This window comes from Plectropomus leopardus, chromosome 16, assembly GCF_026936395.1.
Source record: "Plectropomus leopardus strain MGB_pleo_1.0 chromosome 16, ASM2693639v1, whole genome shotgun sequence".
NCBI classification, from domain to species: domain Eukaryota; kingdom Metazoa; phylum Chordata; class Actinopteri; order Perciformes; family Serranidae; genus Plectropomus; species Plectropomus leopardus.
This window is the reverse complement of record NC_142191.1, coordinates 11,962,018-11,980,831: the sequence shown is the minus strand read 5'-3', so window position 1 is coordinate 11,980,831 and position 18,814 is coordinate 11,962,018. Positions and strand designations below refer to the sequence as shown.

The 18,814-nt window shown below is 38.3% G+C and overlaps 1 protein-coding gene across 3 annotated transcripts in view; it reads left to right on the top strand.

The window, feature by feature from the left end:
- The window catches only part of daam1b (dishevelled associated activator of morphogenesis 1b), a 68,273-nt gene that overhangs the window by 24,441 nt on the left and 25,018 nt on the right, over positions 1-18,814 (top strand). For all 3 annotated transcript variants that reach the window (XM_042503328.2, XM_042503325.2, XM_042503327.2), the window contains 2 exons: positions 12,837-13,129; positions 17,893-17,982. In XM_042503328.2, coding sequence (XP_042359262.1) covers positions 12,941-13,129; positions 17,893-17,982 — 279 coding nt within the window. In that variant the 5' untranslated portion in view covers positions 12,837-12,940. The remainder of the gene's footprint in view (positions 1-12,836; positions 13,130-17,892; positions 17,983-18,814) is intronic.

Genomic DNA, 18,814 nt, shown 5'->3' with positions numbered 1-18,814 from the left:
AGTCATCACTGCGACAGTGTCTCTGGATAAAACGTGATGATTACAATTGTGTTTAATGAGGAAGGATGTGGAGAACAGTTAGATTGCCTCTGTGTGACATAGATAATAGAGTTTCCAGTTAGAACAGATGCTGCCGCATCCATGTGTTGGTAACAGAGCACAGAAAAGAATTTAGTAACGATATTGGTTTTTCAGGACCGATACTGATACCGATTATTAGTAGTTCATGAGACAGATAACCGATATTTGGAACAGATATGCATTTACAATTAAAATTAAAATCTTTCTGTCAATGTTTAGAATTTGGAATATAACAAGCTCCAACAAAAAAACAAAAGTTTAATCAAAACTGAAATGTTGAATATCATATATAGCATGTTCAGAGCAACAAGTTAAGTGAAAATTTACATAAACAATGAATAAATGAAAAGAGGTAAAAGTTCTTCCTATGCTGACACTTTCTTGGCACGTTTTTTTTTTTTTTAAGATTTCTTTTTTTTGGGAATTTTTGCCTTCATTAGACAGGACAGAATTAAGCGTGAAAGTGGAAGAGAGAGGGAGAAAACGTCAGCCATTTACATTTTAATGAATATTAAAGTGAATCCTATAGTATTTTCTTTAGGTACAGTCCTTGTGAAGTGACCCATTGAATTGTTTGATGTGTACTAGCCTCCATTATTGCTGTACACCAAGTCGTTGGTGGTCTGTGTACTGTAAAGCATGAGTAGATATGCATCGAAATCCAAATGGCAGCTTGCTTGACCTGTCCTGCTTGGTCCTGTCTGTCTCTGTGCTGTCAGCGCGAGTATAAACAAGGCTTCAGTGTCCTCTTTTCGAGTTGGGATGTAATCAGTTATTAAGTTGTTTTTCATTGTGTGGGAAAATGGAGGTGTGATGTAAAAGCATGTGAGAACTGTTAAATGCTATGTTTCACATTTAAAGCAATAGAGTTTGCAACCCTGCATAACATAGTATGTGTATCAGGTTACGAGCACTGCTGCATGTAAAGCTGAGAATTATGTGGACAGCTCAATACTTTCTTGCAATACCATGCATGCAGTATTTTGGGCCCTGTACAGTTGTGATACTGACCTACAACAGTACACAGCCAGTTTGTTTTGTGCCACTAACATGAACAAAACCAAGAGGGGTTTAATTTAAAATCTGCAAATTTTTGAGAACCTGTAACCAGAATGTTTTACTTTTTCATAGTTAAACGACTTGAATGATTAATCAACTCTTTAAATAGTTGTCTCAGCACTAAAAAGCATCCAAAGTGACTTCAGATGTAATGAAGAAGTTTAGGTATATCTCATTGAAGCTCTTTTGCTCTTATTTATAGTTTTTTTTAATTTCACAAACAGTAATACTGCAGTAAAAACACTGTAGTGATGCCCAGTCATTCAAAATTAAAAAACATATCGATGCGAAACAGACATGAAAACTGGAAAAACTACCACACCAAAGGACTCATATTACATTCCATCAGATAAATGATTTGCACAACAGTCAGAGCTCACAGTAACTTTGTCACAGTCTGTTGTCACAACTTCAAAGTCCTACAAGATGTGAACTTTTTGAACCCGTCGCCATGTAGACAAGAGACTTTTGGTGTAAAATGTATCAGCTGGGGGAAGAAATGCTTCCTTTGTGTGTCTCTGTGCTGTTTTCCCTTTCTCTGCTCGCTCTGTATGTTAATCCTGTAATCTGAGAGCCACTTAAGCACTACTCCCTCAGCCATGTGACATTATAGCTCCAGAGGCAGTGCCTTTGTCATACCTATATGCACAGTCCTGTAATGTAAATGCATATGAGCACACAGGCATTGGGGCTGAACAGCTCTGCTACTGTAACACTGCTGTTTTCACACAGAGGACAGTTTTGATGGCTCTCTGGTGTATGACTGATTGATTTTAATCTCCTGTTAACCTGCCAGTCAGCATTTCTGTCATGGCCCAGTTATTTTCTGATGTGTATCCAAGCCTGTGTGTGTTTACTCATTATGTACTGGGGTGCTGCTAAGCAGAAAGAGCGTTATGTATGCTATCCAGCTGTGCAAGACAAGTGGGCACCACGCTGTTGGTACATTGCTAAACCAGAGAAAATTAGACAATGTGAAACATCATGCTCAACATGAAGTTAACTGCCAAATAGCTGCTGGTTTCCAGAAATAACATGGGTCAGTTTACCTCCATTTAGCAGCTACTAATGTTGAGTTGAGTTTTTTTCCCTTGTGAAAAATCTTCATGAAATGGAGATTGTTTTATTGCTTTTGACTGCTGTTACTATTGAGCATTTTGTGGTTGAGACAACACCGTGTTGAGTTTCACAGGTTAAGCAAAGCGCTCTGTATCTAAACACTGGGTTGCTGATTGATTTTCAGCAGGGCAGCTCAGAGCTGAAAGGACTACCAGCAGCCTTCGCTGTGTGACTCCTGAGCCTTTTGTTTGCAGCTGTCCAAATTGATCCAAAATAAATTACCAAATGTAGCTCACAACAGTTGTGGGGTTTTCCCAAAGTCCATAAACCTCTTGAGTGAAGCACACTGTAATCTCAAAACAATGAACTGTCTCCACTGGCTCTTTATTTAATTAAATATCACTTTTATTTTGTCAGTATGAGAAACAGTGTGATGCAATGAATTGGCACAGTATGAAACGGCACTACTTATGCAACTGTAACTACTTATGAAATGTAACATTTCAACAACACTTGTAGTTAACCCTTTGAAATTTAAGCAAATGGTTGATTGCTTGATTTCTGTCAAAATCATGGGGAGAAGGCAAAGAGCAACAAAAGAAGAAATTACCTGAAATTAGCAAACAAAATAAATAAATAAAAGAAATAGAAAAATGTGATGGAATGTAATGAGTAATTTTGATAATTATATAGTGTTAGCCCTCACCTTTTTCTTGTTTCTCATGACACTTTTTCCTAGCTTTAATTTTTTTTTTTTTTTTTTTTATAAATCTACATATTACTTGTTTATTATTTGTGGAACATTTCTTACCAAGTTGCTCTTTGCCTTTTTTTCCATATTTTTGAAAGAAATTTAACCAGTTTACTCAGGATTCAAAGATTTAAATATTTGTAAAAGGCACCTGAAAGCAGCACAAAAAACACTTACGGTTACGATAAGGAAAGGATCATGTTTTGGCTCTAAAATATCTGGTTTGGTGGCACAATTGCAACTGGAAATGATGCTGATGTCTTGCAAAAATAAATCACTGCTGTTGGTGGTACAACCTCCACTGCAAATGGCATCGACGAGAAATGACCCCAATGTCATGCAAAAAAAAAAAAAAAAAACAACTCAAAAACACAGCTGCTCTTGGTAACAAAATTGTCCCCTGGAAATGACACAGATTTCTTGCTAAAAATCGACATTCCTTGCACTTTTGCTGCTGGAAATGCAATGATGTCTAGCTAAAAGAAAACTCTTGGTGGTAATATCAACAATGGAAATGATGCCGATGTCTTGCCCAAAACCTCGTGTTTATGGTGGCACATAAATCATTTTCTTTGTTTGTTGGTCTCAAACAGTGGTCTAATGCCAGGCAGCGGTCCGCCTAGCTCTCATGCCATCGACTATCTCCTCCACCAAGATAAACTCAGCTCGTATACGTGCAATCAGAACTACGTCACTTTCGAAACGTTGATATGATACATATGAAACATATAAATTTAACGTATCCATGGTTTGCAGAAATGTACTAATGTAATAATGTCTTTGCATTTAAAATACTGTGGTGAGATGATCATCAAATTGCAAGTCTGATCCATCCCAAATCCTAAATCAGAAAAGAAGATTAAACTTCCACGCACCAAATGCTTTTCTGGTCTGCCTATAACACAGCAGCTGCAGCTATACTGCAGCTGCGCAAACAGCACTTACATTTATTTATTTATTTTACAGCTAAACCCAAAATAAGACATGAAATTATTTGGGTTTTATACAGCTGTTGATGTGACCGGATGATTAAAAGCATGAATTAATTTGTGTTGTCTTCTGTGTTGTCTCCATATTTAAGTCTGAAGTATTATTCATATTCAAGTCTCTTTTTTTGGATAAAAAAAATACTTCAATAATTATGAAAATACCAGAGAAGTTGGAAATTATTTTTTTATATCTGTCAACTAATCGAATAGTTGACTGATCACTGCTACTCTACCTAGAGGAATGGCATAATGCAAGGATGATGATAATAGTAACATGATACTGTATTGACTCTGTCTGTGACAAATTTCATTTTAATTTCCACAAAGAGGTCGAAGGTCAGGGTCAGACAGAACAATATCCCTGAGCTGTGTTGTGTCTCACTCAAGGACATATCAAAAAGGTAGTTATTTCCTATTATAGCACCTAAGCCCAAGAGAGATTTATCTGTTTTCAAAACAACTCAAGGTGAAGCAACCCTCCTGCAAAAATTATTGATTTTCATTACTGCTTTAATACTCACATTTGCACTCAAGGTTTCCTTTTGGCTTTACTTGGCTCAATTAGAAACATAGTTTTTCTTTGCTGTGTCGTGTCCCAACTAGCATCGGTGTGGCTGATGATGCAGGCAGCCATAGCAGCTGTAGATATCAGAAATTAAAAGTACATCGCAGTGCCAGAAACTGCTGATAGATGCCAGCTGGTGCAGGAGAAGGTATTTCACACATCTGCTTTCAATACACTACTGTCCACTGTGTTCTCTCTCCAAGGTCGGATTCCTGCTCCAAGTCAGGCGCAGTTTGGCTTATTAGCACCAGCTTTAAGTTAACCTTTTGTATTTATAGATTATACACAGTCACCCATTTATGACAGCTGTTATTTCAGACTATTAGATTGCATGTTTTGATTAAGTTTGATTTGATGTAGAGACTGACTTTTTTGATTGCACAATTTTGCAGATTTCCCTTTATGTTTGGCAGTATTCAAAACTCTGACTTGCTGTTATTATCTGAGTCTTAGTGTTTGCATGCCAGCATCACAGATTTTACTCAGTAAGATCACTCAATTTTGGGGCAAATAAGGCTTTGTACCTTTGGTAGCCAGCTGCAGCACAGCAGCTGGATAATGGCGGTCATGGTAGCATTCCCAGACTGTGCTAAGCTTGTCTGTTAGTCTCAAAAGGCATCATTCAGGTTATTTATTTTTTTTATTTATTTTTTATTGGCCAAATTTTATATTATGTCATAAACTGAGAAGTTTTGGGCCACTCCTAAAAATATACAGATATGTTGTATATACATTATTATACATATTAACAGGTGTGAATTACTTATAGAAATATGTAAAATATTTGTTTTCATATTTAATTCCAATGTATCAATATTCTTAAGACTTAGAAGTTCAATGCTCTTTTAAAGGGAGCAATATTATGTGATTGTATTATTGTCATTATTGGCATAAATAATCTCAAAATGACAATAATATATTACTGTGTCATTGTATATGCAAGTTGTTGAATAAAATTTAGTTATAAGAAATGCCAATAATTTGTTTATCGGCATTATTTCATGGACAATATATTGTCCAACAGAATTATTTCTTGTGATTGGCCTATGTACCATATAGAAATACTGTGGCACTGTTAGATTGACTTTCGTAGTAGCAGCCCAAGTAGGACAAGAGAAATCAAACTTACATTATTTTGAGTTTACTGTCAACATTGATGCCATTCAGAAAATAAAAGATTTTGAAGTAAGTTTGAGAGTGGAGGAGGCTGGAGAGAGGCGTAAAATGGACAGAAAAAATCAGAGAAAAGAAGAAGAGTGAAGACACCTGGTTGAAAACTGTCAGATCATCTTTAAATTCTTACTCTCTGCTCTTCATTCCTCTTTGCACATGTTTGGTAACGTGAGCGTCTCTGTGTTTAGCTTAAGATGCTCCTCTCTGCTTCTGCCTTTTCTCCAGCGGACCTGACACTTGTGCAGGTTCAGCTCAGAGGTCTTGGGCGGACACGATGCGCGGGCTCACACTCACTTTACAAACACTGGGATTCTTTTTACAGTCTGGACTCAGGCCAGATCACCCGCCAAACCACATGGTCACGAAAACAAGAAGGCTATCCAAGGATAGAAATCTCCCACAGACAAAGAGTGGAGTGTTTGTGTGGATATGAGTGGGCGGCTTTAATTATTGGATGTGTATGAATGAAGGAGTACAAGAAGAATCTGCCTCGTGATGTAACCAACAGCCTACTAAAGTCATGTTTCTTCAGTACAGTTCAAGAGTTGATTTAGGTCTGAATAAAAAGCATTCTTCTTAATTATACGGAAAGTGCAGCTGTTTCATGGCATTATCATCAACTTGCAGACTGTTAACATTTCAAACATGCCTACTACAATGATAAATCCTGGAAATAACCATTAATTCTGCTGCTCGGACAGCTACGGGTCAGTTTAACCGAGTGCTTGTTTTGAGATTTGAAGTGTTTCTTCTCAGTTGGAGCAGGTGACAGTGGGAGGTGTTGTTGTAATGGTGTTGTTCAGGGTCACAAAGCTCACCTGGCTATGACAGGAATGTCCTCTTGTTCTAACAGGCCTCTGTTATGTTGGGAACCTTGACCGTCTGACAGACAACCTCCGGGGGCTGATGTCGGGTCTCACAGGTTAACAATTACAGCACAAACACAAAGTCTAAACAGTGTCACAGTCTGCATGTTCAAACCTTAACGGTTATGTCCCAAACACATATTTTTCCTCTCATCTTTGGAGTTAATTAACAATATAGATTGTTTTGGTGTTAGTTGCAGAGTGTTGGAGATAGTGGCCGTAGAGATGTCTACCTTCTCTCCAGTATAATAGAACTCAGCTTGTGGTGTTTAAAGCACCGGAAATATACATTTGAAAAACTCAACAATTGTCTTTTTACAGAAATTATCATCCAGTAACTCAAGATAATCCAAGAACTATTTTCTTTCTGCAAAACGACACCTGCCGATTGAATCACCGTGCAGAAGGAAGCGTGCGTCTACCTAGCAACACTAAACTAGCTTAAGTTTCAGTTCAGCAGAGGAAGATGCCATTAATGTTTACATATCATGCTGACACAATCACAAGCCTCTTATCCATGAGTAGATGCACGCTTCCTCCTGCATGGGCATACTGTTAGCAGGTAAAGTAACCTATTTTGCTATTCCTCATTTTTTGTCAGATATATAATGTTGTGATGCCAGTCATTCATATAAATTTGGCCAAAGTTTCAAATTATGAGATAAACTTATGTGTAAGTAATCCTTGTGAGAAAAAGCCTCAGGTTTCAGTCTGCTCTGTATATGGTCATCCTCTCCAGGCACTCTATTGCAAGGGTTCACATAACAAGCACTGCTACACGAATCTATATGCTAATGTCAGGGAAACATGTAATATTGGCTCCTGATTGTTCATTTTTAAGATTTGGGATCATATTCCTGCTGGAACATATCTGATTGTGTTTAGAAGCTTTTATTGGTGACAGAAAGTGCTACTGCACTCCATTACAGTCATTCCTGGCTACAATGATGGTGCATAGACTCCATGAACGTAGACCATGGATATATAAAGAGATTTACATACAGAGTTTGAAATGGGGTCCTGTTCATGTTTATGAAAGTTGCACAGTGATACATAAAGTCAAAAAGTTCAACTTTCCAGATGTGAAATTAACCAGATCTTCCGCATCCTTGGGCCCATAGAGCAAGCACACTACAGACTTTAATAAGCCGAGCAGGTAAATTCCGGTTTATTCCTCTACTAGACTGAATGTAGATAAAATGATCTTAACTTTCGAAATGTTATCGAATAGACGTAATCCCAAATCACTTGGAGGATGTTGTGATGCTTACAAAAATGTAACTACTAATTTTCAGATGTCTCTTTCCTAATGGAAGGTGACGTCTTTTTTTGGGCCCATTAGCATCACGTTACGGACCTGAATATTGTAATTCCATTGTTTGACCTCTAAGAAAATTAGCTTCAGAGCCCAGCGCACTTCCCTGGAGCCTGACTGAACGAGGAAGACCCGGAAACACTGACTAGTTAGATCAGACTAAGCTTTTTCAGAAGTGCTTAAAGGGACAGGCCTTAAAATGGACTATTTCAGACAGAGTATAAATACCGGTGTTCCACCACAGACAGTGTGATGAAAACAAAGTGTTTTTAGAGCATCAAAGCACACAAATGTGTACTAGTAGAAACCCCAAATACAAGTATGAACCTAAAAATGGACATAAGAGATCCTCTTTAAACTCCTCCTCGTTCTGTGCCCTCCACACATGGCTGAGCTGTGGCACATCCGCAGGTTCCTGCAGCTGGATGGGGACCAGCGCTGTCCCACTCTGGCTCATGGCTTTGTGCAAAGTTTACAGCTCGCTTTAGCTAATGGAAAAGATGGGCGGTTTTGTGGACTAATATGGTAAAAGAGGGCTTTGAAATGCTTCTTCCCTTCATGCTAGAATAGATGGTGAGCGTGAAGCCGAGCAGCTGCTGCTGCCGAGGTCTCTGGTAGTCTATTTGGAAAAGTCAAGGATGTGTCAAAATAAATACACTATTCAGTGTGTTAGTGAGGGTGGGCTGCTGTGTACTTTATCCCACGTGTGGCCTTTTGGCCTCAGGCACCTTTTCTGTGTACACTATACGCTCCGTAGGTGTTTGCTGTCTTTATTTAGAAAAGAGTGGATATTCAAGTGATGGAATAAAGTTGGCTATTGTTAGTTTTGTTTGACAGTTTGCCTGGTTATTACTAGTGTGTTGGCCACCAAAAGACACAGGTTGTAATTTGGATAAATGTCTAGTGTGTCTGATTAAGTGGCCATTGCGGCAAATCATTATCAACACAGTTTACTTTGGAACAAAATATTAGATTGTTAAACTGTGTTTTATCTTTGTGCTTTATAGTGTTTTGATTATATTTCTTTGTGGGATTTGTTTTGTTGTTGGCAACTGCATGTTAAAGAAAACATATCTTAACCTTTTAAAACCTGGATTGTCATCAGTTTTCTTGTGTGGCATTCACCACTTAGGAATATTGGTTTGGTTTTTTTTTTCAAATACTTGGGAAACAGACAAAGAGCAACTTGGAAAGGGATAAAGTGCAAATTGCAAGAAATTGGGGGAAAAAGATAAGAAAATGACCTAAGAATTAGTTTCCTTGTTTGTTTTTTTGTTGAAAATTAATATTCATAAATGGGAAAATATTCAGAAAAAAAATGTAATTTTTAACTTCCAAGTATCTATTCAAAATTATTTCATATTGTTTTTAGCACTTTTTTTAATGTTAATTTCTTTGTTTTTTCATTGTTTTTGTTATTCCAGATTTCAGGATATTTTCTTGTATTTTTTAAGTAATATTTTGCTAATTTGGGGTCATTTCTTGATAAGTTGCTCATTGGGCAATTTCTTGTGAAGTTGAAGAAATCAAGCTATTTTGCTCATGGGTTAAATAAAGATTAAAAAATATTTTAGGATGAAAATAATATGAGAGATTTCAAGGCTTTTGGGTGGTTGGAAAAAGTCTCTGACAGCTTAAGCGGCTGTTCCAAATTTGAAAAGTACAGCTGCAGGATAGAGGAAATGCAGATGAACCAGAAAAGTGACTAAAATGGGACAGTGATGGCATCAAGCTTTATTTAGGTAGACCGCAAAGTGGACTACTTATTGACTCTACTTACAAAGTTGCCACAGGAAATGTCCTCACTTTCCCTTTAGATAACTTTAGCTGTCGCCTGTCGCCTCAGCCCACTGAGCACAGCGATCCGCAACCTTCGATTACAGTGAAGTCTGTGACCTGACCAGGTTAAATTTGGACTGCATCGCACTGCAAATGATGCATTCTGTCTGGGCAAAACCTCCAACTTGTAGGAAAACACTGGGAAAGGTCAGATGAATGTGGTTATGTTCAGCGGGCTGCCGGTCACCAAGAAAAGACATCCAGAAATTCCTGCAGGTCAGCGCAGCCTCTGTGGTTATGATACTTGGCCTCACACAGCTCTGCGCAGCAGGGAGGGAGACTGAAGGGCTGTTTTTGTGACATGCTGACGACGGTGTCCTCGTGGATATTTGGACACCACGTCTCTTGTGCACTTTATTCTGCACTTTTATTCCATTATTGCTTTCTGGAGTTGAGCCAGCTGGTCTGAGAGCACACACTGCAGCCGTCTCCTCCCTTAAGTATGTTTGTGTGAATCAGTAGTTTGTCTCAAATGTTTATGTTTTCAGGAGTGAGAGTTGAGGTCTGTTCTATCTCAAAATGTAATTTTTAACCTAAGTAACACAGTAGACTCCCACTCTTAATGATTGAATAACCAGAGATTCAATTGCTTCACGTACAGTTCATCTGATCTCAGGTCAGCATACCCTCTGCAGATAAGACACAAGTTCTGTAACATTAACAAGACTAATGCTGTGTTTTGATTCAAATATCCCCATTAGTACACTTCCAAGAAGTACACTATGTAGTTGTGTAATGTGCATTTTTACATAGCAGTGCTGTCTCATGTCAAACAAGGCTGTTGTGTACTTACTGGAAATGACAATTGCAACATTTTACCACTTTTTCTTCTTTTTAATGGCAAACTGCAACTGAGCAGAGAACTTTTGTCAACATTTGAACATGATTGTGGCCTGCCAAAATATCTGCTGACTTGTTTGCCTGTTCAAGTTTGGTGATCCCTACTCTTCCGGTACACAGCCAGCTTGGTGACCTTTGAGGGCGAGAAGTGTCCAGTATTCCAAACTAAATTTTTTAATGCTATGTGTACATTATCTGTGTACTCATTGTGCACTGAATCTTTCCATGCTTATTAGTGTGAAGACACTTGTGCATTCAAAATAGTGAGTGTACGTACAAAAAAACTAGATTAAAGACACAGCAAAACAGTCTACAGACATGCTAGCTGTTCTTTTTTTTTTTTTGATCAACAGTTTTTATTGCTTTTACAATTCAAAACAAATACATACAAACAAATACCCCCCGCCAAACCCACCAGTCATCATCACTACATACACAGTTGGTCTTGGTTGTGAATATCAAGAATACTCCATCTTAAGCATTGGACACAAATTAAAATTCTAATAATTATGAAAAATTAAATACATGAATAGATAAAATCCAAAACATATTCCAAAGTCTATGAAGTGCAAAAATAATAATACATATCTTTGTCCATGCTAGCAGCTCTTTTAGGCTGCAGTTTGGCTCTACAATGTTTTGAGTTAAACCCTAAAGCTAGCACTGCAACATGTTCACAACGACAGTGCTAACATGCAGATGTTTAGCAGGTATAAAGTTTTTGTTTGCAATGTTCACATTTGCTATTCAGCACTAAAAACAAGGTCCGGCTGTGGCTGATAGAAATGTTAGAACTGGACAACTGGAAATTCTGACAGATGATGGCACTACATTAAAGTGAATGGATCGCCCAAACTATCAAACCATCCAATAGTTGAAGCTATAAGAAGTTGTTTATCAATTTGAAAAAAAAAAACAACTACAAATGTAGGATACAGACATAATAGTGCTCGTCTGTTAGCAAAATTATGTTTCACAAAGATTAGTATTTAATCTTTTATTAGGCTGTAACTAATCAAAACAGGGCTGTAGTCTAATTTTCAGAAAACAAACAGATTTTCGGAACAAACAGATTTGGACATGTCGGGGCAACTGCTGGTCATTTGTGAGCGTCCTACTTTTTTTAGGACCTCCGTTGACCTTATTTAGACTGGATCAAAGTGTTGGAACAACAGATGCACCATCATTGCCATCTCTTGATTCCCCTGCTCTTAGAACCAGCCCAAAAATTCCCTGAAGATGTTTTTGGACATAGTGCATCTTCACTTGGCAGAACAAATGTTTTCTGTAATGTGCTCAACCCTCCTCGTCAATGCTGCCCATTTATGACTGCTCATCTCGATGTATTTTTATCTATGATATAGAGGCAGGGCAGATGGGGCAACAGGATTACACACATTCCTACATTACTGGTGAAAATGCAGCTGCTGGAGACGAAACCAAGTGTGTGATCATGTCTACGGAGAGCCGGGAAGGGAAAGTCTGGTGCTGATGGTTATCAGGATGACTGAGGCGTTGTATGTTTGAGTTTGACACTGAATCCACATGTCGTACATTTCACCTGTCATGAACAACATGCAGGGTGACTTGCACACCATATAATGACTTGTCTCAGGGTTCACGAGACAGCCTGTTTTTGCGCTTTACCCATGATGACCACAAAAGACCTCACACACCTCTCAACACGGTCATTGTAAACACACCCCTCTAATTATGACTCGTTAGGTCATTAGAGGAAAGCTGATGCTGAATAGGAAGAGAGGGGAGATGAAAAGGCCTGAATACACTAATCCTGGCAAATTATAGTCTCCATTTCAAACATCACACTCTCACGGGGCCCTATTGTGGAAACGATATAATGAAATCTTTCTGTGCCCGCCCTCGCTGATACACTGCATTGTGCTTTTCCTTCAAAAATTATGACCCAGCATCATTAACCATTAGCAGGGGCAGAGGGTGAGGTTGGAAGTGTGGAAAACTCGTAGCCTTGATAGATTTTGTGTCACAAAGTTGCTAATAAGTAACAGTTCTACAAATGTCAATACGTCCAAGCCGGTTTCTCCCTAGAGTGTTTGTGTGGCGCTTCGGATTTAATTGGAAGAAGAACGCAGAAAGAATTCATATTTGTATTTAGTATTAGTATTTAGGGACTGTTTTAATTTCTATTGTTTGCCTATCTCTGAGAAAACTCTACGTTTGTTATTGTTTTTTTTAAATGCTAGTTTAAAAAGCACCAACTTATTTCCGTGAGACCCGATATGTGTTGAGAACTCATCGTGTCCCTTCTCTGTGTCCACAGTACTCTCTGACGGAGGCCAAACTCTGAGGTGGAGGAGGCCGTAACGAGGCCCTGAAGGAGCCTCACACCCTCCCTACCTGACAAGCCGGACACATCGGACAGCCATGGCTCCTCGGAAACGTGGCGGTGGCGGCGGCCGTGGTGGCCTCTCCTTCATCTTCTGCTGTTTTAACAGCAACGATCACCCGGAGATCACCTACAGGCTCAGGGAGGACTTTGCCCTGCAGGCCATGGAGCCGGCACTGCCGATGCCCGGATATGATGAGCTGGATGGCATGTTCTCCGAGTTGGTGGTAAGATTTTATTCTGCTGTTTCTTGTCGAGGAAATTCAGACCAGAGTTATTGGCTTGACTTAAAAAGAAACATTGAATTTATGTTTTAGTAAATTAGTTTTAGTTGTTGATTTAAAGATCTCACATGAGAAGGTTCTCTCACATGAATTTCACACGTTCTGGAGAATCAGGTCGGGACGTTGTATGAAGTTTCCCTTTTAAGAATGTTGCACACAACAGCAGATTATCTGTCAGAAGCATTCTCACCCACTTAAAATGTTAAGATAATTTCAGGTTTGCATTTCATGTTTGAAAGTGGCTACAGTGACTAATAGGGACAACAATTTTTGGATAATTAGAAGCAAAAACAAACACACTTTTAGCGGGCATATGTTAATGTTGCCAAATGCCCTGAGTCGTTATATTGCAGCCTGTTTCACAGCTGCTGGCTTCAATGCTCTTGTTTAATATTGGACCACTTTCAAAAATTGTTCTTCAAATTTGTCATTTAGACATAGAATCACAGAAAGATAGGGTCCAGGTTAAAAAATGCAGAAGTAACACATAATTCCTTTGTGCCCGAGACCTCCATTTTTGTCCAAAAAACTATTTAAAAAAAAAAACCTTCAGTGAGCCACATCAGTGCACTATGTGACCTGTTGTATATTGCAATCAGCAAGACCACTCTACTTTATTTTAAGTTAATCCCACATTAACCATCCTGCTGCTATAAATACTCAGTCAAGCACCAAATGTTTAACTATCCACAGCTGAAAATAATCCCCAGAAAATGCGTTATTCATTCCTGTTTTGGTAATGTTTGCCAAAAACTACAGTGCCTTTTAAAACTATTGTGAGTCGTTTCAAAGGTTAATATTTCAGTTTAGTTGGAAACAAGAGAATTTAAAATATTTGTGTTTTTACAATGCATGTTTAACATCCAGCACAAGAGACACTTAAACATTTTATTAAAGTCAGAAGATGTCTTTAAAATCTAATTTTACCTCATTATGTACTGTCTATTACATCTGAGGACATTCCTTACAAACCGTCACTTCCTCCCCAGTTTACACTGTCTTGTGAGTAACGGGGCCAGGCTGCTATTCTTCCTCTGTCTTATTGTCACTTCTAATTTGTTGTGCTTTCCTCTCTCTCCTGCCCCATTTTCCTCTCCTGTGGTTGCCACAGTAATCTAAGCATGACATTTTTGCACATCAATAGAACTCATTCAGGAACTCTTAATGTCTCGGCCTCCTCCATCTGCTAATTGCTTGTTTTTGTCTCCCGTCCTTTATGAAGACATAATTGAATAAGTTGAGTGTGACAACAAGGAGGCTTTCAGTTGCTCTGTTTACCAAAAGAAAACAGCCACGTGCTTTTCTCGTCGCCCAGTATGAGCCACCATGTGCGTGTATAATCTGAACAGGCTTGCTGGAAAAAAGACTGTCGTGGAATAAGTTAGGGCCATCTGGTCTGTTACGATCAATTAACCCTGACCTCTGAACTAAAGATTCAGTGAGAAAAGTTTTCCAGCAACCTTTAGGTCAAGATGGAGCTTCTTCTCCCATCGTAGGTTCAGGGAGATGCTCAAACAGAAGACAAACAACTGTGGTGCAGCATAAAAACACATTGCCTACTGTAAACTACAAAACTCATAAAATAAAACTACAAACTCACATCTGAAGACTGTGAGTTTTTAGTTGGACAGTATTAAATTTTGAAAACATTTGGAATCTTGCACGGTCACTATTTGCCAACTACAACTAGATTCTTTTTGACATTATTTCCCATCCTGCTCCTGGTGGAAAATACATGCCATACTCCCTTTAAGAAATATAACATATTAACAATTCCTTAAGTGGCTGCAATAATGCATAACTCTAGAAACATAAAATTTGTCATATGCTTTAAGCACTCTCAATCTAGCACCAATATCACCTACAGAGATTAACTGGCAAACTGTTTAAGTAATTAAGATTTTTCACTAAAATAAGTGTAGTTAAGATCAGGACAGCAATACGTTTATTGCATTTTTTATTGCCACGCAGATATTTCGGGCCAGACACTTGTCTTCAGCGCGTGCATTTGGCTATATCACAAAGAAGGCCCACAGGTGGGGTTAATTTTAAGTCCACACATGAAAACACCTGCAGTGCATCCCTGCAGGGGAAGCCGACATTTTTAAGACATAGAATCACAGTAATGTTAAGGAGTGAATAAATAAATTAAGGAATGATGTCCGCTCAGGTCCTTATTGGTAGTGCTTGCTGTTTTTTAAATAGAAAGAATTTTTGTGATCATTTATTAAGGACCTTTTCAATTATTGCAGAATTGTAATTCTTACCCCATCTCTTTTTTCCTGTATAAAATACATTTAGACCAATGGCCAACTGCGGGCATTAGAGAAACAAATGTATAATACCGAAGTACTATGACAGTACACCGGCTGTTGAGCCATTGGCAAGTGCAGTCTTATGTGTTGTACCCTAATAATATGATGCCATATGATGCCGTGACTTAGCACACTTTTTAAAATCCTTCCTGGAGCTCTTCAATGTTTATTGTCTACCAGGTTTGTTACTCACTCTTTAGAGCTGGAGAGAATACACCTGTAAGTTGTTAAACATGTTCACATCATTGATCCTCACTATTATGAGCCAATCCTAATAACTTATATATATTAGCACGTTGGATTTCATCAAAATGTCAAGACAAAACAAAGCCTGACTTAACACAGCTTCGGCTGATTTACGACCACTTTACACTAAACAATCTAGGACATATATAGGACTTATATAGTGCTTTTCTTAGTACTCAAATGCATGAAATGCCAAAAATGTATTAATACACATTAAAGTAGTTTCACACCTTGATAAAACCTCAGTTCTACGGGCAATCAATTCTTCTTCGCTGCTCTAAAACAGTAGCCAACACAGCAAGTTGAAATGTGCAGCCAATGGCAACCGCCGTTTTAGAGCTGCAATATTTTACCCTGGAAAGTCTCACCAGTAAAGACACAATGTGACCAGCATTCATTCTCTCTATGTTATACTGTATGTATTTGTGTATGTTTTTCAAAAGGCTTTAACCTGAGCCATGCCATACAACAATGATAGTAGTACACAGATATTATTAGTAATTATTTTAAATGCATTAGTTTTGGTTGGTTACCTGGTAGTGGCCAATACCCAAGTTCAGATATCAGGATAAAATCGTATTTGAACATTTTCAGTAAAATTACCTGAAAAGTCGTTTGTTGTACGGCAGTTTAGTTGTTTTTTTCCCCATTCAGTGCTTACTTGTGTACTTAATCCCTGAGACGAATCAATAATCCATGCAACTACTTTAGGACATTTGATCACTGCACATATTGATTCACGGGGCTTGATGGCTTCAGCAAAGAACATCCCCAAAGACAATTAAGAGTTGTCGCTATAAAACGTCAGTCTGTAGGCTAAACCACTTTAACTTAATCTCAATGCTGGTTAAATATCAGCTAAGAAAGAATAAAACTGCATTTGTTTACAACACTTACATGGTCCCCTGGAACTAAAATGCTTAAAGGCTTTCTCATGACCCTCACCATCTTTTTCATGTGAAGCTCATTAAGGCATAACGTGCCTTTGGATTTGACCAATGTGGATTTAAACATGAAACAGCACAGACACTTTATTATATCATTATTATTTTTTTTATTTTTAGGTGGGACAATTTTTGGGTGGCTAAAATATGTTTTGCTGCAGGCCCCATCCACAGCAGTACGTAGCTTAGCTTCTGTGCTGGTAGATTTGGTTAATCAAAAACAACACCAAAAAAACACCACATCTTTAAATGATTCACTTCTGGCGAAATAACCAAGTTTGTCTGATTTTACATTTCCCTGCAATTCAAACAAGTTGTCAGTTGTCTACCTGGAAGTGATTGCTGTTATTAGTGTGACTTCACGATGATCTTGCCCACAGCCTTCTAGTTCATTTTCAGCTTGCATAAAATAGGACAATGTTAAAATACATTTCTGGGACAACACAAGGGTTTTTTTAGGATATTTTTTTCTCTTTCTCTTCTATATTCATGTTTCTTTTTCTGTCATTTTTAATGTCTTTTCCATGACTTAAACATTGGTTAACTGTTCTCGAAGTTCTTCAGGACGCATGGAAACCATGTCTTGACATGCAAAGTCTCAAATTATAACTCGCTGAAATGTTTTAATTGCAATTCTACTTTCGCAGAGTGTTCAAATGCTTTCTGGTATTTCCCAGCAGCACCCTTTGTGTGCCTCTGTGAATGATCTGTTATACGTTGTGACGCATGTTGCCTCCAGATGTTTGTTACCACATGTCGAGCGGGCAGACCCCGCCTTATCTCTCCCCTATTACTCACACGTTTAGAGCCTGTGAGACATCTGATTTGATTCAGAGTCACATTGAATTTGGCGATGAGAGCGCCCGGTGATATCCAGCCGATCATGAAGAGATTTAACACAAACCAATCTCAAACTGAGAGCAGGGCTCTGGTGCAACTGCTCCTGGCAGATGATTTTGTTTTGGGGAAAAACAAAATTGATTTATGTGGATATTTCAGAATTTGCATCATGATGGTTTGATGGCTTCTCTGTGAGCAGTGTGTTGAGAATGATGCTCTCCTTCTTGTCATTTAGTATATCTTTCCTGTACAGTCATCAATAAAGGAATGTGAACACATATTTCAAATTTTTTGTCTTTCTTTTAACCCTCCTCACTGACATTTCTTAACTTTTTCTTCTTTTTTTGTTTCTATTTTGCAGGACGAGCTCGACCTTACAGAAAAACACAGGGAAGCCATGTTTGCTCTGCCTGCAGAGAAGAAATGGCAAATCTACTGCAGCAAAAAGAAGGTAAAAGACTTTCACTGTGCACATGTCAAGCTCCACATCAGCCTCCACAAGCTTGCTGCCGAGTGGCTGCATTCACTGAATAATATCTCTAAATATCCTGCCAAGTTTGTGTAATCTCCTCCCGTATTGATTTTTTTTTTGATACCTGAAGCTGTGAGTTTTTTTAAACACAGAACCACAAAACATCGTATCACAGTTTTCCTCTGGCGTGACTGTGTTGTCTGCACAGTGTTTCTGAGGAATGCGTCTTTAAAGGAAATCTTTATCCTCCAAATGTTTTTTTGTATACGAAGCACTCACTTCATGTTAGGTTGAATTTATGAAGAAAACATTGTTGTTGTTTTTTTGCATGCCTCAGGTGAATGAAGAATCCAAAAACAGATAAAATTCTTGACGAATAGGGGTCAACACTGAACAACAACAAAACATTATCAAAACATCTATTTAGAAACACACACACAACTCATGCAGTATAATCCAAGTATAATTATCCAGTCATTTGCTCTGTGCTTCCTCAACAGGCAAAAACAGTAACTTTGCCTCGCTGAAAACAGGAGATGCTGGCCTACCACTTAGTTTGTTTGTGTTATTGTGTGACTTTGGTCAATTCAAACTAACCAAAACACCACAGTCACACAATAACTTAAACAAACTAATTGAACAAGGCAGCAGTAGACCAGCAGCCCCCTTGTTCAGCGAGGTAAAATTAATGTTTTTGTTAGTGGAGTCTGTCTTTAAGGAGAGCATTGATACATTCCACATTTAGTAAGGTTTGTTGTTGGAAAGAGCTTTCTGTATTCTGTATTCAAGTATCGAGTGTACGACTGGGTAT